A 20,127-nucleotide genomic window follows, 5' to 3' on the forward strand; every position below is an offset into this window, starting at 1 on the left:
GTATGATAGTACCATATACCTGTCAAAATGCTGCATACATTGATCTCATTATTTATGGGTGTATATGTATGGCTATAAATTACTCCTAGTTATATATATATATATTTAAAAAAAAAAAAAAAAGATGCACAAATACAAACATCAGGTAAGGTATTTTCTACAGCAGAAGCTTATGTGATGGCTAAGTGCCATGCTAGGTAAGGTGCGAGACTTGGGACCTCGAAGTCAGAAGACGAGCTGGAATCCAGCCTCAAAGGCTAACAGTTGTGTGACCCTGGGCAAGCCCTGTCCCCTGTCTGCCTCAGTCCTGAGTGTCATGACAGCACCTTGCACAGACTGATATCATGTATATAAACTGACAACAGCTGCTCTCAAGACTATCTGGTCTCTGCTAGAGAACACTGTACACTGGAACACATAGACCAGAGAACATCAGGTCAAAGCTCCTTCATGACATGTGCGTGACGTCCACCTGCAGATCCAGCCTATCACTGACCACCCATGACAACACGACACACTGCAAGGCCTCAGGAAAGGCAGCGAGGCCCGGGCACTGCAGGCCAATCGCAGAGTCAAGGCCTCTACCCTTAAGACTTCATGGCTCTTCTCTACACAGCACTCTTGTACTTCTGGTCCTCATCACTCCTGCCCGGATCACTGAAACAGAATTTTAATTGATCCTTTTGCCTCAAATCACTCCCCATCTGAATTTTCTCTCCAGGCAGCCGCCAAAACGATTTTCTTACTCATGTCCATGTCACCTCACCTGCTCAGTAAATCTCAATGGCTCCCTATCACTTCCAATTTGGAAAAAGCTAAGTTCTCATTTAGACATTTTAAAAATTCTTCTTAATCTGACTCCTCCTTATAATTAGAAAGTCTTCTTATACTTTGTCTTCATCCATTCTACAATACAGCTGGCTTATCTGCCATTTTCTTCCACAAGGTTCTCTCTCCCATCTCCACTGTCTCTCCTGCCTGGGATGCTCTGCCCTCTCACCTCCTTATTGTTATAAATATCCAAATGGCCCTTGGCAGAAAAAAGGTTACCCACCCATGTTGTACAACAATACACCGAAACCAGCAAGATCTAACTTGCTCAACTGATCAACTTCTTTCCACTTCATGCATGCTCAAAAGAGACATCATCTATATGAGTGACAACCACAGTTCCTTCTTTAAACCACTAACTGACATTTTCTTTAGTATTCATCTAAGTCTGAAAACATGAAAAATGGCTGCTTTGGTCTGAAAAACCTTTGCTGACAGCTGAAATTAGAAAAAGTGTCTCTGAAAAGGTTCTCTGACATCCTGTTCCCTCCTAGTGTTTCTCAGGCAGCATACACAGTTAAAAAATTAACTTTATTACAACGATTATCAACATGAAACCTCCTGCAATATCCTAATATCAGACATCATTGTTCATCTTATCCGTAATAATTACAGCAGTACTACTTCTTCTATCATTGCCAGTTTTAGCAGCCGGTACAATACTATTAACAGACCATAATCTTAATACGATCAAAAACAATGGAAAGCAGCCTATAATACTCAAACTAGAATGGCATAAGTGGGAAGAGATCATCTTAAGGATTTAAAAAATTTTCTAGATGAAGAAATATATATATTTTTTCTTTGTTTTATTTTCAGTAGGCAAGTTTCTTAGTTGTACATTTAACATGTACAAAAAAGCTTTGGTATCTAACATTGTTACGAGGACAATTTCTGTTCAGGAATAAAACTTACTCCACTAATGTCCTCAACATGTTGTGTAAATCACCTTTATTCAAAAGGTTATATGAACAAATGATAAATTTTGACAATTCATAGGACTGTAGATTCAAAGTTGGAAGGAACTTCAAAAAGCTATTAAGTTCAGCTACTCTCATTTTATTGAGAGCCAAGGAAGTTTGCCATAATGGGATCTGATTAGAGATCCTCTCACTCTAGAGCCAGTGATTTTTCCTATATACTTTGTTTTCTACTTGACTCTCAAGTATACTGCCTTTTAAAGCCTGTTAGAATTCTTACAAGGTGTTAAGTCAATGGAATTGAGGAGACAATGGTTAAATCTAATTTAGCATTAATTTAATCTTACAACAAATAATGGTTTCCTAGTGATGTAATGATTGGAGTATACTCAGTGTGCAGCATATAAGCAAGAAGCTCTCAGGGCCAAAGGGCACTCTGGGAGATTGAGAAGCCAGGATTCAGTTAGGCAGAACAAAGGAAGACAGAGAAGAGGTGTCAGGCTGTCCTGTGGAGAACACTGAAACCAAGATCCAGAAAGCCTCCAGAAAGCTAGCTGAGTTCCAAGTGAAGGAAAGAGAAAATAAAGGATTTGGACTTTAACAGCTGGCTGCATTTGAAGTGATTATCACTCTGAACTGAACCTAAGGCTGCCTCCAGAAGCCCTGAAGAAATCTGCTCCCAGAGAACGATTATATTTTTGGAGAAGAAAAGGTTACATTTGCCAAGACAAATTAAAGTTTGGAAGGATATCCCATTAAAAGTTTGGCAGACAGAAAATAATTATTTTGACCAAAGTAATTCATAAAATCAGTCATTAAAGAGTGTAGGGATTACCCACAGCAGTGCAATCAGAACTCTTTTTGAAGTATTCAAGTAATAGAATATCATAATTCATATAGCTTACAGAGGAATGTATATTGTGAAACACAGAATATACTAGGTTTTAAAATATTTTTAATTAATTGTTATTCTCTGGTCTCTCTTTAATTTAACATGGCTTCAAATTTTTTTAAGAAGGATGTTTGCTTATAAATGAAATTTATGAGTTCTAGCAAAAAGGTAGTTAATTAGTAAATTTAACCATCGTCTTTATGTGAATTATGCAATATTTTACATATAATCTCTTTGGGACTGAATTAGTAAAATAGAAACTTTTTTTGGAAAGAGGAAGGGAGTTCACAGGGAAATCAGGAACTGACAAGGAGATGGGTTATGTGCCTATGATTTCTCTAGGCAGGAGAGTAAGGTAAAAACTTTCTAAGAAAGCAAAATTAAAATTAGAGGCATGAAGAAAATATTATGAAGGTAAGGAGAGGTGATTTACAAGAATGATCCTCTCAAATGATACATCTGTAAAGAGCAGCCCAAAGAGCTCAAGTCCCTCTTCTAAAAAACCTTTCGACATCATTCCAACTCACAAAGATTTCTTCCTTTTCTCTCATAGTACTTAAAACAAAACCAAAAAAAACTATACTTATCATTTGGTATCATTATGTGATATTATCTATATTATTTTCTTGTGCTATTACTTAACTACTGCAATAGAAATTACTTTCTCATGTATTTAATGTTTTTGCATCCCCAACCAAGTTAAGTTCCTTAAGGTCAGAGATCTTACAAGGGTAGAACTTGATAAAGGTCTGTCAATCTTCTCCATTTTGCCTTTAATACTGTGTCTTATATATAGTAGATGCACAATAATTTTTATTTGAAAGGCTTCAAATAACTGCTCATTTGGTAGCACTGTATTCTAATTGCAAACAAAGTACCTACAGGGAAATAAATAACTTGGATGCTATGCTTGCAAATGTGTAAATTATAAAAACCAAAACTTTTTTGGAATAATCAGGCTGATGACAAAAATATAAATGTGCAGTTATTTGTGAGCATTTCACAATGGAAGGCCAGAGCCCAACCTAAGTCAGTCAGTAAAATGAAGAAACTAAATTAAAAACATTGGGAGATCCAGAGTCCACTTCAGTTATTATTTTTATCATGGTTTCAGTTTCTTACATTTCAAAATTAAATTTTATCCTTAGTAAAGTTAACAATCAATGAAGTTAATATCTACATGTGGCCAAACTACTACAATTCAAAACAAAATTTGCTAATTACATTTGTAAAAACAAGTATTTTATTCACAGGCAATAAAAAGGTACACATGAGTAAATAATATTTATGAAAAATAAAGATTTACCTTAGTGGTAATTTCTAGTGGCATTTTATTGCTCGAGTCTATACACTGACAAGGAACAAAAACACTTCTACTTGCCCAAGGTCACACAAGAAGCAATGAGGCCAAAAATGGATTCTACTCTCCTACTGAGCTTATAAAGGATTGTATATTTGTCTTGTTATAATTTAGGAAAATGTAAAAGCACAACATTACCAAAATTATAAATGTGGAATACCAAAGGATACCAGCAGGGATGTCAATAAAGTATTAGACCACATTTATCAGATACACTTTTGCCTCAGACAAGTTATTAACAAAGAAATAAAACAAAACAAAAAAAAAAGTTGAAAAAAACTGTTCAACCATCATAAAATTTTGGTTATTTGACAGAAAGTGACTTAAAACTAGACATTTTTCTGGCCATCAAAACTTATGATGTTACTACTGAGTAAAACCTATTTTTTAAAAGGTTTGTATAAATTGAAAAAAAATTTTTCTAAAGTGTAATGAGTTGACATTCAAATGATTTACTATGGAAGCATAAAATCATCAAAATGCTAACAAATCAGTTTCTATATTCTTCTAATTTAATATATGAAATTTTAAAAAATGGATCACTTTGCTTCACAGAATTAATCAATGTATTTCCTTCTAGCTCTTTAAAAACTAGAAAGATAGAGATATTAGTAACACAAGTGAATATTTCTACTTACTCGATGTATAATTCCAGCAGAATGAAGGTGCTTGATTCCACACAGCATCTGATAGAGAAGGTAGGACATTCGTTCATGGTCTAGCTCCATTTGAATCACTTGGCAAAGATTTGCATCCATGAGCTCCATGACTATGTAACTTCAGAGAAGGAAAAAAAAGAAGTCATCAAAAAGTGCACTAAATAAAATAGTATAATAAAGCAAAACTTTGGAGATAATTAAACTTACACATCCTGAAATTCTTCTAGGGATTTCTGTGGTGTGAACACATTCAAGAGGCCAATTATCTGTGGTAGAAGCAGAGAATTTGGAAAAAGTTATAAAATGGTTTTGTGAAGCTGAATTATAAATTCATGGGTTAAAAAGAACTAAGGGTCTATTATGCAGTACCATCACCTGGTAAACATTCATTTGTTTATTTTGATTGATTTCATATATGATAACTTCATCTTCTGGTGATTTAAGACAATAGAAATGAAATTTCTCATTCAGGCAAGAAAATTCCCACCCCACCTCACCCCACTGTAGCTACAGAATTTGTTTCTCAACCAATAGGAGAAAAAAGAAAGAAAAAGAAAAAAAAAGAAAATTCTATTCAAAATTGTAAACCTGAGCCTTGATAATAACTTCTTTATAATGACTTCAGAAAAAGGATTTGCAATATATTAGAAGCAACAGTAGCAACTAGCATTAATAGTACTTTAAGGTTTGCAAAGCTTTTTACAAAAATCTCAATTTAATTTTATAAAAACTCTGGCATTAGGAGCTACAAATTACCTCCATTTTGTAAAAGGAAGGGAGGCTGAAGGAGGGTAAGTGACATGCCCAGGCTAGCATTGCTAATAAGTGTCTGAGTACGGATTTGAACTCAGGTCTCTGATTTTGGGTCCAGCTCTATTCATGGCATCACCTGCCCCCCCCCAGGGAGCAACTTGGAGAACTGTCAGGAGTGAGATTAGCTCACAGCTCCATATGGAGACCAAAAGACTACTGGACATGGAGCCTTGGCCATTTTGACAATCCAGTGATATCATTGGACCTCTTCAAAAATGAAGGACAAAACAACAATTATTTGAGAACCAATCCTAACTGAGAAAGCAGAAGCTCCTTCTACCCACCAAAGATGGCACCTTCTCTGTACGCTGAGGCTTTGTACTGAACACTGCAGTGATTCCTAGGAGGGGAGGGGCACAGATGGAGTGGGTCCAGGTTCACACTGGAAGGCAGGACAATACTCTGTCCACCATGCCATGAGGACTATTGGAGGCTGATTTAATCAATTATGAATATGAATAATTCAAGTGCCACTGGAAGAGTCAGAGAACATGGGCTTGAATTGTAGTTCTGACACTAAGTAACTAGAAAAATTATAATCCTTTTTGTTTCCTCCTATGTGAGATAAGGCCTCTTTCAATTTCAAATACAACGGAACTCTGACAAGTGATCCAATTTCTTATACATTAGCACCATCTTCAAGTTCAAATGGAAGCTATAGCAAATATAGACTACTGAGCACTTTGTGCAAAAGGACTTCTTGACCCTTTCTTAATTGAACATCCATAGTGAGCTTCAAACTTGGTAGAACATAGAATTCACATAAAAAAATTTCAATACTGCGAGAGCAAAAGAAGCTAAAGGCAAGACAAACGGGAGTGTCTACCTCCAAGCAAAGACTGGAAAATGTTCCTTTGCTGACTATTGCCTGGAAAGGTAAAAGATATTTAGAAAGATTATAATGGCCTCCGAGCAACAATAGCATGTGTCTTAGCAAAGAGCACCACAGGAAGAATAGTGAGAAAGGCTGAAGGAAGAGGGATATTGCTCATTCATCTTCACAAAATGTTTAAGACCAAATGATACTTGAGGTACTAACACCTGGCAGGATTTGTCATCTCCTAGGCTTGGTTCAAAGAGAGTTTCAAATGATCGAATGCACAGTGGTCTTTTTATGACTGGGAGGCTTTAAGAACAAATGACCACACTGTAACAAACAAGTATAAAGAATTCGGAAAAACATAGGAAGACGCTGAGTGAAGTAAGCAGAACCAGGAAAACAATAGAGACAAAGATCTCTGAGAATCCCTCCTGGCCTCAAGGAAGAGATGAGAAAAGAGAAAGCACCTTTTCTTTGAGAAGTAGGGGGCACTACAAACACAGAATACTGCATACGTTGCCAGACATGGCCATGGTGCCACCTGGTTTTAATTATGACATTTTTCTGAATGGACAAACAGGATGGTATATCTTGAAGTAATTTTAATGTAAAAATAAAAGGCATCAATAAAACATTAATTTAGAAAAAAATTAATAAAATGCCAATTGGGGGAAAAAAACATCTCATTTGCTAAGGGATATATTTTCAGTTGGGTCAAAAAAGTAAATACAGAATTTTCTGGCATATTTCTAGAAAAATTTTCAGGGGCCAGATGACAATATTCACAGAATATTTATCATAGGATAATGTACATGATTCTTTTTAGAGATCACTAAAAGTATGAAAATTCTTATTAACTTTAAATTAATTTAAAATAAATTAAATTTTGATTAAAATTAATTTAAATTAACTTTAAGAAACTGGAAGGTGTGAAATAGGCAATTATTGACAAGGATAGGAAGCGCTCCCTGTTCCTTAAACTAAAAGATGTAAACGAAGCTAGTCTATTTATACATTCAATAGGGCAAAGGTTTACAGATATGTACCCTTACCAAGAAATTGTTTATTTGGGATCTGGAAATTTTATGTGAACTGCCTCTATGCACTTCTTTACCTTGTATCTACCTGTTTCTTTCCCTCTTTAATTTTACTAGCTGGAGCACTGAATTAACCCCATTCTTCCTTTCTTGTGCTTTTAACTTGTTCTTCATGTTTGTCTTGCGTCAATGCTTTCATCATTCCCATCATCTTAAAATTAATCAATTAACAAGCATTTATTAAGCCTTCACACAATGCTAAATACTAAGGATAACAAGATAAAGATGAAATAGTACCTATCATCACATTCACAGGGAAGACAATTTGTACATTCAGATGACTATATAAAAACACAAGGTAGTTTTGTGTAAGCGGGCCCTAGTAATGAAGCATGAAGAGGAGAAAGTAATCCATTATGGCTGAATTATAAGTTGAAGGAGTAATAACTTGAAAGGCAGGAAGAAGTCAAGTTATAAAGAACTTTAAATTCCAAATAGGAATTTACATTTTATTCTAGAAGTGATGAGGAACCTCTAAAATTTAGTGTGGAAGAGAGAATTCCAAGAGAATGACAGGGTTAGCCGTAACTTTAGAAAATTTTTTTGCTTTGGCAGCTATGTGGAGAATTGGGAAAGAACTCATTTGAGGTTATTTTTTGAGTCCAGGAGAGAGATGGTAGTTGTGTAAGTGGAAATAAGGGAAGAGGAGAGGAAGAGTTTAGAAAAATATTGTAAGGAGAACAAAAAATAATCATAGCTAGTATCTCTATTATCCTTTAAAATTTGCAAAGTCCCTTCCATAGAGGGATGAACTAAGATAACTATTGAGTAAAAGGAAATATCCTCTAGCTAAGATTCCGCAATGTAATTCTTCCATTAAAAGATCTAGAAAGTATTCTAGATAGGGTCCTGGTCAGGATTTCAAGAGTCACAATTTGATAAGGGAGTTTAGAGGCAGCATTTCAATGCTAAAAAAGGACCAAGGCCATGTACCAGGGCAAGAAGTGGTCCAAGACTATAAGTGGGGACTCCAATCTCATGAAGGTTTTCAGGAACAAGTGCTCTGTCATTCACTATACAGTTCCAGGTCTTAAATCCAGGGTAGACTAAGAAGAGGATCCATTCCTCAGGGTAGCTTGTAAAGATAAAGAAGGGCTAAAACTGTCCTGAGTTAGAAGCAAATTCAAAAGAAGCAGTTTGTGGTTCAGCCCCCAGGAACAAAGTAGATCCTCAGTCTCAGCTTTCAGCCCTGTTTAAGACCTCCAGCAGAAAAACCAGGGTAGGAATCTCAGAGCTAAGTGAATCAGTGGAGCTTTCTAGCTAACTGATATGATAGCGACTGTAACTCTCAAATAGGGGAATCAAACAGTTTTATGCATTGAAGAAAGAAAACTTGGAAGAGTACAGACCAGAAAGGCAAAGATTATATTCTGCCCTCTATCAGAACACTCTTGGGAGACTGAAAGCTTGCAGATCTGCAAATAGCACAATATTTTATACCTCCAAGAAAGTAACAGGCAGAGCGCCCAAATGAACTAAGCTCAACCCAGGTATTTTCCCCAGAAATTTATAGAGCAAAGGTTTGAAATCAGAATGCTGTAAATTCCAGACTAGTTCCCTGGAGACCTTAGGATCAGACAGAGTCAAGATAAGTAAAAGTCCTTGGTCTTTAGGGGGAGAAGTGAAGGAGGCAGACAAAACTGCCACAAGCTCTCCACCAAGCTCCCTTCTCCTGGTCCTCCTGAAAAGTGAATCTGGCTTGTCTCACTCCATCCTCTAATCCTTCCTAGGATTATCTATCTGTATACACCAAAAGATCAAGCCAACATGGAATAGTGAGAAAGGCCATTTTTCTAAACATATGCTAATAGTCATTGTCTAATAGGTAATTAGCCTTAAGTGCTCTGTTTGATTCAAGTGCACCTATTCAGAGTTTCAGCCCTTTACAGAAAGCAGACTGGATAACTGAGCTAACAAAAAAGAATCCCAGAGTTAACAAGAGAGAGCAGTCAAGAGATAAACCCAAAAGAAAATGATTCTAAAATATCTACAATTATGTCTTAAAGTTAAACATAACTTAGGCACAATTCCTGGAAGAGATAAAGCAAGTCTTTAAGTAAAGAGTTTGAAATGATTAAAAAAAAAAAAAAAAATGAGAATGCCATGGGAAAATGGGAAAAGAAATGAGCTATGAAAGATTTAGAAAGAGAATTCAACAGGCTAGAACAAAAGGTAGAATATTTTATGTGTGTGTTGGGAGGAACTATCTGAAAATAAGAATGTATAAAATAGAAGATAATGAGTCCATAAAACAGTAATATTAAAACAAAGTCAGGAAACTGGAAAAAGGAAAAATGAATAGAGAAAAAAAAAAGCCATAAGGTTTCTCACAGGAAAAACAACTAATTTAGAAAGCAGATAAGAGAAAATTTAAGACTCTTTGAGCTACCTGAATGCCATGGCCAAAATAAAATCTAGACATCATATTTCAAGAAAGAACACTTAAAAAGAAAACTTCTATGAAGAACCTGAAGTCAAAGCAGAACTGAAAAGAATTTAATGATCATCTCTTAAAAGATGCCAAATTAAAACTATCAGGAACATAATAGCCACAAAATAAAAAGATAGATTTTTGCTGATTGGATTTAATTTTTTAAACTATTTAACTTGATCTATTAAAAAAAAAAAAAACTAAAACATCTGCCTGTAATTAATACTTTTTGGTATTATATATTACAAAGAATTAAAGACAGAGATAAAAACACGTATACATTTAATAAGTGAAAAGATAAACAGAAGAAATAAAAACAAATTGAAACAAGCACACTTTTAGGCTAAATGTGTCCTAACACTTGTTCCCTATGCCAGTAAGTCCAGGTAAAATCTTCTCATTTATAATATTCTTTTTTTAAAGTGTCTACATATATCTTCTCTTCCTAAAATTTTGGCGCTCCTTGAGGGCAGGGATTTGCTTTTTATCTTTGAATTTCCTTCGGTATCCAACATAGGGCTTTGGCACATAGTAAGAGTGCTCAAGAAATGTTTGCTGAATTGAACAATAACAATTAAAAACAAATCAGGTACAATCTGATTCCAATACTATTTTACAGAATGATATAGAGAAAAGAAGGCAGAATTTGTAGTCAAAAGACCTGGGTTCAAATATGAGGTAAGAGTTATTAGTTAACTTCCTAATTTTAAAAATCAAATCTCTCTCCTTACTCCAATCATTTTGCAATCAAAACCAGATTTTTGTAAAACATTACTTTATCTTATTAGATTGCTCAAAATCATTCAGGGTCTCCTCACTCTACAAGATGAGATCCCAAATCCTTTATCTTATATTCAAGGCTCTCCACAATCATACTCCTGTATACTTACCTTCCCCATTATTCTCTTACTCATATGAACTCACTGCTTTAACCAAACTGATGTATGTACTATATGACAGGGAGTACATCAAATCTACTTAATTCCTGCCCTACACTACTTAGAATAAGCCTTTTCATAAAATGTCAATAATTCAGAAAGTTTTTACTAAGAAACAGGGAAGGGATAATCAGATTAGAATGGATGATGAGAACCTTAAGGGCAAGAACAACTTTTTATTTATTGCTTTTTATTTTGGGGGAGGGAGGGATTCTTCAGCTCTTGGCATAATCCTTAGAAGAATATAGTTTTTTTTTTTTTTTTTTTAATGGTTATTGACTTGAATTGACTTTATTGGAGGGTACAGATAATAGGGAGTCTAGAAAAATTATGGAAGAAGTGGTGACTTTTCATAGTAGGTACTCAATAAATATGTGTCTATATAAATGCAATTTTATTGGAAAGCTGGCTATATAAATGAATTCTCAAAAGTTACTTTGCAAAAGTTAACTGAGGAAGATTAACACTATAAATTATAGATTTAAAAAACAGAAGTAACATCACATATCACGAACTTCATTATGATCTGATCTATATTTAAAAACTGAACCTTCTCACTTACATTTTTGTGATTAACACATTTCATAAGAACAAGCTCTCTATAAGCACGCTTGGCATGAGTCTGATTCTGAAATGGTCGGCTTAGCTTCTTAATTGCAACATTTCTTTCAAGAATGGCATCATAAGCTGCACTGTAATTAAAAATAAAACACAAGCAAATTTTAGGAAAAGAAAACTTATGAGTCTATACATATAAATACATATCAAGTTTTCTAACTAAAGAAACAATTGCAAGCTTATAATTTTCCTAGTATGTGTTATGTAGATGTGTTCCTCTTCTACCTGTCAATCCTCCCAAAACAAAATACTCTTACAGCTGAGCCTTAACTTAAACATCTTTTACCAGTTATTTTTAACCAAAACTCTGCCTGCCAGGTAAATAGAGGAATTTACCTTGCATTGCTAAGTACAGAGAAATACTGATATCATTTGGATGCACCCCACAAGAAATATTCTTTCAGTTTTGGAAATGCTAAAATTTAAGTATAAATAGATTAACTGACTCATCTAAGATATCTTAGACAAAGATATTAAAGTCTATGCCTCCTGTGACTCTCGTAACATAAACTACTTCATTTTACTGAACAGTATAGCTTGGAAGTTAATTTTCAAATGTCAAAGTCTAAGATCTTTTCATTAATGAAGTTATACATGTGTATTTTAGGAGCAAATTTTTTTTGACTATAAGCTGAGAAGCTTTAAGACCTGGGTTTGAGTTATTGCTTTGTCATTTACTAGCTCTGTAATCTTGAGTAAAACTGACTGCTTTATGCTTCAGTTTTCTTATTTAAAAATGAGGATAATAAATAATCATTATAATACCTAGCCTATGATAGACACATATTTTCCATATCGACAACTATGTGTTTCAGGAATAGGATACTGGGCCTGAGATACTTATTAGCTGTGTGACTCCAGGAAAGTCAGTTGCCTTCTATTTGCCTCAGTTTCCTCAACTCCAAAAGGGACCTAACAATAGTATCTACCTAGAAGGGCTATTGTGAGGATCAAATGAGAAATTTATAAAGTTTTTAGCAAAGTACCCGACATAGCAATAATATACTTATTCCTTTCCTTTCCCCTATTTTCAAAGTTCATTTAGTTTGAGATTAAAGTGAAACCTAATACTGAAGTCTCGCTTGGTTATGAATTACAAAAACAAACAAACAACCAAAAAAAAACCTGAACTGGATACTGGAAGCCCCCTGTGGGAGATGTCTCCTTTTACTTGTAACTTGTGTGGCTTCAGACAAATTGCTCAGTCTTTCTAAGTATGTTTGCTACTCTGTAAAAATAGGAGGGTTTCTTTTAGCTTTAAACTGGACTTTGGTGCAACAGAAGATGGATAAGAATCAACTAAAATTAATTTCTCTTTGGTTGGAATGGAATGTTCTTTTATTATAGCAGCTTTATCTTATATCAAATAAGTTTTGATTCAGTTAATCAATATTATTTTAATAAATTGATTCTGGTACCACAAATTCAGAGTGAATAAAGGCAGTCTAATATTAAAAGCTGGTTGTCAACTAAAAGTTGATTAGACAGAAAAAGCCACTATGAAAACTGAAAATACATTTAGGATTATTATTTTTCATTTACTGACTTAAGATCTCTTAACCATCATATAACTTTGCATACTACCATATTAAGAGGTGTTTGTATAATCCACTTCTTTTTCTGTGTAATGAGTTTAGGGATATACAACAAGAATGTCTCTCCTTTGCTCTTTTCAATGACATACTTATCCTCTTTCCTTCATTTCTCCAGTAAAAAAGGAGTAAGGGGCACAGCTTCTTGCTAAAAATAACCCATCAACTTATACCCAATCCCATTTCTTTCAGTTTTGTCTACCCTTTACCTCACCAATCCTACCTTCTTTTTTAGGCATTTTCAATATCTACACTGGCTTTTAAATGAACAAATAGAAAGGACAAGTTCACGTGGCTATTTCTCCTAGCTAGTATCTTCTTTTTCGCTTTTTTAGTGCCAAATTTCTAGAATGAGTAGCTCTACTGCCTACTTTCTCAACTCCTTGCAATCTGGCTTGAACTCACGATTTCAATGAAATAGCTCTTTCAAGAATCACTATTAACATTGTTATCACTATATCCATTGGGCTTTTAAATGCCCTTGTCCTTATTTACCTTGCTGTGAAGATATTAAATGCTATAGACTATCTTTTTCTGGCCATTTTGGCACCTTTTGGCTTCCATGACACTAATTCTTTTTTTCCCCCCTTGCTAAGGCAATTGGGGTTAAGTGACTTGCCTGGGATCACATAGCTAAGAAGTGTTAAATTCTGAAGCTAAATTTGAACTCGGGTCCTCCTGACTTCAGGGCCTGTGAGCCATGCATTAATTTCATGGCTTTGGCTTTCCTTTTCCCTCTCTGTGACTACTACCTTGGTCCCTTAAAAGTCTTCTCACCTTCTCACTCTTCAAATGTATTTCTTAAGTTTCCATTTGGACTCTTTTCTCTTTGTTCTTCTCCCTAAATAATCTTTTAAAACATCACCTCTATGAAGATAACTTCCCCCAAATTCCAACTGCAATAAGACTGCAAGTTCAATAAGTAAGACTGACCAAGAAACAAGTCTTGTTTCTCAAAGGAAGGGGCTTTATTATCATAAAAGCAGACAGAACAAAGCAGCATCAGGGAACCAATTGGTCTATGGGGCTTACCTGTGATGGATATTTGTAAGACAAGGGTTGTCTCCTCTCAAGAGAAGTAACCTTTCAACCATTGGCTGGGACTAACAAGCCTCTGCTGGCTCCTCAGTTCTTGAAACATCTAACCTCCTGCAATTAGCTACTCATGCAAGAATTAAGAAAGGTCCTGCTGAGGCCTATTCCACAATTAAACACTCCTCAACGTTTTAGAACCAAATTTCCAACTCTCTCAAGGGATACTTTCACTTGGCTTTCCTATCACATCAATGTGAACAGGTCTAAGACTAAACATAACTTTCCCTACCAAATATTCACCTTTATATCTATTAATAGGACTAGCCTACTAAGTCACTCAAGCACATAATATCTGCTATTTTCTTCTCCCTCATACCACATAATCAATCAACTACCATATCACAGTTCCGAAACATAGAGCCTCACATCCTTCCTATCTTCTACACTTCCCCACAACAATTCTAATTTGGGCTGCCATTTCTCCAGAACTCTATTAAAGCAGTTTAATCTTTCCTCCCCCCCCCCCCAAAAAAAAAAACATTCATTAGATCTACTTGTCACTTCACATCTGTATAACTAAGACTAGTCAAACAATTTTGACATTTTATTTGACTTACAATGGGTATTAATTGTTGCATCTACAAGTAAAAGGGCTAACTCCTAAATATATATTTATATATATACAGCTGAATTTGTATCCATGGTGCTAAACTGATGATTAGGTAGACTTTTTATTTAAAAAGCTGTGTTAATTTAAATACCAACAGAATTCAAGAATTTGCTCATTGTTCTTTCTGCAATATACATCTGATTAAGTGTAACTTTAGACCAAATGGGTCTAAGAATATTATCATTCTTCATATTTAAAGATGGAATTGCTGAAGCCATAAATCACCTTGAATTCCTTGGAGGAAAACCATTTGCAAAAACTGGTAATTACAATGATCTTCTGTTAATGGTAATTTTTCATTCATAACATTAAAAAAAAAAATCACAGCATATGATCCATTCCTAGACAGTAATCGCTTACCCTTTTGCAGCTTTGGATGTATTCTCCTGAGGAAATTTAAAATTTACCAAGATATGAGGAAATACAGATGTGGTGATATTGATCTTTAGTTATTTTTAAAAGCAAAACTTACCACACTATTCCCTGGGCCCCTGAGCCTATAGGTTTTAAATTCTGATACCGTTTCAGTACAGTAAATGTCGAATCTCCAATCTCTACACTATAGAAATTACTGTCACGCTTGCTCCTGCTCATGATGGCAAATAATTAATTTGATGGCTTCATCCAAAATTCACTCAGAAGCTGTAAAAACAGAATAAAATATAGCATTTACAAAGGAGTAACTAACCTTGTTAGTTGAGTAATATTAAAATCGACAAGGAAATATTTAATCAATTATAGTAAGAATCTATATAAAAATATAAAGAACTTTCAATGAAAATTCTAATAAAGCAAAGGATTATATATGTATATTTAACATTATTTTCCCTTTCCCTTTTCTCTCAACTTTATTTAGTAGATCAATGATTTTTCTACTTGGTTAAACACATTTAGCAAAGTAATTAAATTCTTTACTCTGGAACTTATTAATGCATCCCCCTATATTTAACATTTAAACTCAACATTAAAAAATATAAATGAAATTAAGCTAAACACTAAAAAGTCATATTCTGTAGTTGAAGAATCTGTGATTTGGTTGGTGAAAGGTATTCTGTTTGATGATAAATATCACAATTCTATAACTTGAGAGATGATTCTCTACACATTGACAACCAAAACAATTCATCACCTGGCAGGCCAACCTAATAATTAGTTGGTGAATTTAGCTAGGTTGTTCTTCAAGTGACAGATACACACTATTCCTGGGTTACTATTAAAAGCCTTTCTAGAATGGTAGACCCTCATGAGGAATTCAAGAAAAGTGATGCAGTGATTTTACAGTTTACCTGCAGCAATTAAAATTAGCTTATTTTATTGAAAAGAATTTCGTGCCTACTACTTCCAAAAAAGTATGCTAGGGACCTAAAACACAAAGAAAAGTAAAACTGCCTGTTTTCAAAATTTTTACATTCTACTGTTAAAAAATAATGATACATATGAAGTAAAAATGAATTATGTAAATTATCAAAAAAATTTCAAGAGATTTGAGAAAGCAAGTCTAGATATTCAGGAAAAGAATTTGGAACTAATCAAAGAGTTACAAAAAGATGTATACACTTTGACTTAGCTATATTATTATGGGTATATACTCCAATGAGATCACGGAAAGAAGGAGATTCATATGTACAAAAATAATTTTACCACCTCTGTTTTTTTTCCCCAATAGACTCAACTGGAAATTAAGGGAGTATGATAACTTCATAGTTATTGGAGAATGGCTAAACAAATTATGGTACATAAATTTAATGGACTATAACTGTGCCATAAGAAATACTAAAATAGATACTTTCACAGGAAACTGGAAAGACTTCTGATTTGATATTTACCATTAAAGTGAGAAGAATCAAAAAAAATTTACATAACATGACATTATAACAAAAACTTTCAAATACTTAAGAACTCTGCTTAATATTAGAAGAATCACACCACCTACACCCTTCCATAGAAGTGATAAACATAAATACGGAATGAAATACGTATATTTGGACATGGACAATTTGGGAACTTGTTTTTGCAGGTCTAAGTATATTTTGTGAATTGTTTGCTTTACTGAAGGGGCAGTAGGAAGAAGCAAAAATGCCTACAAAATAATTTTGAAAATAAATTTCTATTGATAATTTTTTCTCACACAATTTCCCCAAATTATCTCCACTTTACAAACTCTCCCAGAGAATCATCTCACATACCAAATAGCACTTTTAAAATGGAAGGAAACAAAAATCAGCAGAACTGATCAATACATTTTCAGAAGTCTGATTACTCTTGTAGACCTCCTACCTCTACAAAGGAAGAGGTGAAATGGGAATGTCTTCTGATGATTCTTTGGAGCCATTTCTTTATTTGTTTGTTTCTAATTTTACAACACTCACTTTTTACTGTTTTTTTTTTTTTTGGGGGGGGGAGGGCTGTTCTGTTTACATTGTTATAGTACATATTGTTTTCTTGGTTTTGTTTACTTCATTCTGTCAGTTCATGTAGGTCTTTCCAAACTACTCTACAGAGAACATAATTTCTTACCATGCAATCATATTCTACCACATTCATGTTTCACAATCTGTTAAGCCATTTTTCTCAGTTGATGGGCATCTACTTTGTTTCCAATTCTTTTCTGTCACAAAAAAATACTGCCATAAGTTATCAATGTTATCAATGGTCTCCTTGAGATAATAAACCCAGTACTGGCTTTGGATCAAAGGCTATAAACATCCACTTCCTTTCCAAAATGATTTTACTGATTCACAGCCCCATAAACGCAAAAAAATGCATTACTTAATGTGTGCTTAATTTTCCCAAACTTTCTATTCTCATCTTTGTCAGGCTTGCCCATTTATGGGGTGTAAGGTTTCAACTTTAGGGTATTTTTAAAAAAATTTGTATCTCTGATATTAATGACTGGAGTATTCTTTGATATAATTTCATATAACTCAATATTTTTTTGAAAACTTCACTTATTTTGAACACTTATTTATTGGTAATAGACACACACACACACACACACACACACACACACACACATCTATTAATTATCTATATTATGCTGGTTACCAAATTGTTTTCAGAGTAATTTGATTAAAAAAGTGGTTTAAAAAAAATTCATTACTTTCCTTCTTATCCTATTACACTTATTGCCTCTATCAGACTATTCCCCCCATCTCCATTCTCCTAGTTCTCTTCAATCTCTCTTTATCTAGTGTGCTTCCCAACTGCTCATCCACAAAAATGTCCCTTATTTGACTCTTTTATCTCTGTAATCATCCCATATCTTCTACCTTCTGTGGTTAAACTTCTTGAGAAGGCTATCTAAAATAAATGCAGCTTCTACTTTTCTCATTTTCTACAATATGAATTGCAAAGTCATCATTCAATCAAAACCAAATTTGCCAAGGATCTCTTAATTGCCAAATACAATAAGCTCTCCTCAAATTTCATTCTTGTTGTCCTTGCTATAGTCTTGAACATCATCTTTTCTAACTTTCTAAGACAGGATTTTCTTCTATTTCTTCTACTATCTTATCATCCTTTTTAGTCTGCTGGATTTTTATCCAATTCAGGCCCACTAACCATACCTGCCCTGCAGGGCTCGGTCTTATCTTCTCTGCTCCTTTTATATTACTTCACTTGGCGAGATCTCATCAGCTCCTATGATTTAATTATCATCTTTAAGCTAACAATTCTCAAAACCACCAATCTTGAAGTCTGCTGTCTTCTAATCTCACATCTCCAACTGGATGCTTTGTAGATCTTGTAAACTCAGTAATGGAACCCATTATCTTTCCCCCAATTATACTATCTACCTTTCAAACTACTCTATTACTATTCAGGACATTACCATCCTTCCAGTCCCCCAGGTTCTATCTTGAATTCTCACTCTAATTCCCCATAATCATAATAACCCCATAAAATAATAATTTGTTGTCATGGCCCACTGACTTCACCTTAGGAATAATTCTTGTGTATACTCCCTTTTCTCCTCTTTAACTATCACCACTTGGACTACTGCAATAACCTGCTGTTAGATCTGCATTCTACAACTTTCCTGGCTTCAATTCATCACCCATTCCACCAATAAAGTGATTTTCCTAAAGCACAGGTCTGATCATGTTACTTTGCTTACTCAAACTCCACTGGCTCCCTATCACTTTCAGTATCAAATACAAAATGCTCTTTTTTGTATTTAAAGCCCTTCATAACCTAGCCCCCCTCCTATTTTTCTAGTTTTTTTAGACTTTACTCCTTGACATAACTCTTTAATTTAGTGACACTGGCCAATTGGCTGTTCCATCAACATGACACTGAATCTACTCTGAACTGTCTGGACAGATACCTGGAATGCTCTCCCATTTTAACTCTGTCTGCTGACTTTCTTGGCTTCCTTCAAATTCCATTTTTACAGGAAGTCTTTTCTAATCTCTCTTAATCCAAGTACTTTCCCCTCCTTCAATAATTTTTTTTTTTTATCCCACATTTAGCTTGTTTGTGTATGGTTCTGTGAAATAGTGACTAGTCACTGCAATGATCTAAGTCCTTAAACCTTACTGGATGCAGTATTCTGGTTGTGCACTTGTTCATAAAGTCTTCCTAGGTTTTCCTGCAATTATTTATTTGGTCATTTAATCCAGTCACCAAAAATTTATGTATTTACTATATTGCCAAGCACTTTGCTTGGTTCTGTAGATTGAGAGAAAGACAAAAATAGTTCTTGCTCTGAAAAAGTTTACATTCTACTGGAAGAGACCACAGAGTAAAAATATTCTACTCATTTCGTATACCATTTGCTGTGTGCATGAAACAAAGCCATTTCCCAAATGATAGCAATTTATTTTCCAATTCTTTTGCTACATAAAGTTTTTTTTTTTTTTGGGGGGGGGGGTAAATACTATTTTTCCCCTTTTACTTTTTTGGGAGTACAGGCTACTAATGGTATGGCAGGATCAAAGAGATCTGGATAAAGCTCCAAATTACTTTCAAGGATCCAACCCTTTACAACTAAACCAAGAGTACATTCAGGTGCCATTCTTCCCATAGTGCATTTAACAATTGTCATTTTCCCTCTGTGAACTCTCTGCCAGGCTGAAGGATGGAAGGATGCATTCATTTGCATTTTCCTAATTATTCTTTTTTTCATATTGTTGTTAATATCCTAGAATTGCCTTAGTGACTGAATAATGCCTATTTCTCAGAGCTGTGATGAGGACAAAATGAAATATTTGTAAAATGCTTTACAAACATGAAAGCATGACATACTAAGGAAACATTTTATCATCACACCACCATCATCATCATATTTATTTTTGTACTGGTGCTTCCCACATCTTTAGGGGGTATTTCTCACAATTTTTATTTGGATCCCTATTTGTTAACAGGGATAATTTGTTAATAGGGATTTGTTATAATAACTATAACAATACAATATTTGCTGTTATCATGGTGTAGCCAGTCTTTCATTTTACA

At 34.4% G+C, this 20,127-nt stretch overlaps 1 protein-coding gene across 5 annotated transcripts in view; it reads right to left on the reverse strand.

Moving 5' to 3' along the window:
* Positions 1–20,127, reverse strand: part of MAPK8 (mitogen-activated protein kinase 8) — a 115,567-nt gene that overhangs the window by 30,548 nt on the left and 64,892 nt on the right. For 3 of the 5 annotated variants that reach the window (XM_031956294.1, XM_031956292.1, XM_031956295.1), the window contains exons 3-6: positions 15,149–15,318; positions 11,324–11,453; positions 4,870–4,928; positions 4,642–4,780 (exon numbers count right to left, since the gene is read on the reverse strand). In XM_031956294.1, coding sequence (XP_031812154.1) covers positions 4,642–4,780; positions 4,870–4,928; positions 11,324–11,453; positions 15,149–15,270 — 450 coding nt within the window. In that variant the 5' untranslated portion in view covers positions 15,271–15,318. Of the gene's footprint in view, positions 1–4,641; positions 4,781–4,869; positions 4,929–11,323; positions 11,454–15,148; positions 15,319–17,193; positions 17,285–20,127 lie in introns of all 5 variants that reach the window. The other 2 variants (XM_031956293.1, XM_031956296.1) reach the window with 2 other exon arrangements.

The sequence above is a fragment of the Sarcophilus harrisii genome, chromosome 2 (genome assembly GCF_902635505.1).
Source record: "Sarcophilus harrisii chromosome 2, mSarHar1.11, whole genome shotgun sequence".
In the NCBI taxonomy this organism is placed as follows: domain Eukaryota; kingdom Metazoa; phylum Chordata; class Mammalia; order Dasyuromorphia; family Dasyuridae; genus Sarcophilus; species Sarcophilus harrisii.